We start from the raw sequence: 1,937 nt of genomic DNA, 5'->3' as shown, positions 1-1,937 counted from the left end.
TTGTATGTTCTTTAAGAAAATTTGATCATGTAGCATACATTTCAACGGTTCGGAGACGAATATTATTTATTAGTGCGCAAACAATAACTTGATACTATACGTATATATTGATACATTTCGCTATACAAACTACATACATACATACATACATACATTGTATGTACATATGTATGTATATACATATGTACATTTCGTAATGCGATCATACATACATTGTACAGTACATACATACATATATACATTTCATTAAGAAACATGTCGTTGTTGTTGTTGCCTGGAATATCATTATTTATTATCGTTGTTATTGTTGTTGTTGTTGTTGTTGTTTTTTCTCGATCCAGTGACTTTGACCTGAGGCCCATACCTCGCGCTCCTGAAACTTGCCCCGACCACGTTGTTATTATTATTATTATTGTTGTTGTTGTTGTTGTTGTTGCACCTGACGACGTCTTTGAAGTTGTTTCTGAAGTTTTTGTTGGTGAAGAGGTAGAGGATTGGGTTGATGGCGCTATTCGTGTAGGTCAGTGTGGTGAAGAGATGGTAGAAGGGGACGATGATGTGCAAGTAATTGGTCGGTATCTCACTGACCAGGTATATCTGGGTCGGTATTTAAGTCGGTGTTTGTCGGTTTTTGTTCGGTTTTTTGCCGATATTTGTGGTAGTTTGTGGGTACAGGTCGGTATTTTTGGGTATTTGTGGAGGTTTGTTTACATGATTTATTGATTAACTGATCTACTAAACAATCAAAAAAAAACCAACCAGCCAACCAGCCAATCAACCAACCAACCAACCAACCAACCAACCGATCAAACAACCAATCAAACAACCAACCAACGATTGACCAATCAAACCAACCAACCAATCAACCTGCAGAGCATAGAACGGTAGCCAGCAGAATACATAGACAAGAATGATACTGGTGACAAGTTTGGTGACGCGCGGTTGTTGTTGTTGTCGTTGTTTGAAGACAGTCAAGTTTCTAATTTCACCGCCAACAATTTTGATGCTGTTGTTGATGTTGATGATGTTTTTGTTGCTGTTGTTGTTGCTGTTGTTGATGTTTTTGTTGCTGCTGTTGTTATTGTTGTTGTTGTTGTTTTGCGATTTGGGTGTCGTTGTCGTCGTTGTTGTTGATGGCGTTGCTGGTGACGGAAGTTGGTGTAATTGTTGTTGTAAGAAATTGTTATTTTGTGATGTTGTTGTTGTTGAGGTTGTTGATATTGTTGTTGTTGTTGTTGTTGTTGTTGTTGATGATGATGCTGTTGTTATTATTGATGACGTGGACATTAACGATAAAACAATTATTTGATTTTGATCTAACGCATCTATGTTTTTTGTATTATCGCTATTATTAGTAGTATTATTATTGTTATTATTATTGTTGTTATTATTATTATTGTTCTTGTTGTTTTTGTTGTTTTTTCTACGGGCTGGTGGGGTTTTTTTTCTTAGTTTTGCCGACTGTGTTGATTTAGTTGATGAAATTTTGATACGTTTTCTATTAACTATTGTCGGGGTTGATGTTGTTGATGATGTTGTTGCTGTTGTTGTTGTTGATATTGATGATGTTGTTGTTGCTGTTGTTGTTGATGTTGTTGTTGCTATTGTTAATGTCTTTTCTTCATCTTTCAATATTGGTTGTAACATTTCCAGCTGAACAATTAATTGGTTAGTTGGTTGATTGATTGATTGATTGACCGATTGATTGATTGACGGATTGATTGACTGAAAATTTGGCTGGTTCTTTGATGGATAAATGAATGAAGAATTGAATAGAAAAAAGAAAGAATGAATGAAAGAATGAATGAATGAATAAATGAATGAATGAATGAATGAATGAATGAATGAACGAATGAACGAAAGCATATTTGGACTTGGACTTACATTTAATTATAAGGAGTTATGATGGATGGTACTTATTAAGAAGTTTGAAGAGG

At 34.9% G+C, this 1,937-nt stretch overlaps 1 protein-coding gene across 1 annotated transcript in view; it reads right to left on the bottom strand.

The window, feature by feature from the left end:
- Positions 1–285: 285 nt before the first annotated feature.
- The window catches only part of HELRODRAFT_181659 (hypothetical protein), a gene marked incomplete at both ends in the record, with an annotated part of 2,790 nt that continues 1,138 nt past the window's right edge, over positions 286–1,937 (bottom strand). Inside the window, 2 exons of the mRNA XM_009031447.1 lie at positions 286–597; positions 997–1,142. Coding sequence (XP_009029695.1) covers positions 286–597; positions 997–1,142 — 458 coding nt within the window. The remainder of the gene's footprint in view (positions 598–996; positions 1,143–1,937) is intronic.

The sequence above is a fragment of the Helobdella robusta genome (assembly GCF_000326865.2).
Source record: "Helobdella robusta unplaced genomic scaffold HELROscaffold_74, whole genome shotgun sequence".
Taxonomy (NCBI): Eukaryota; Metazoa; Annelida; class Clitellata; order Rhynchobdellida; family Glossiphoniidae; genus Helobdella; species Helobdella robusta.
This window is presented reverse-complemented; position numbering and strand designations above follow the sequence as displayed.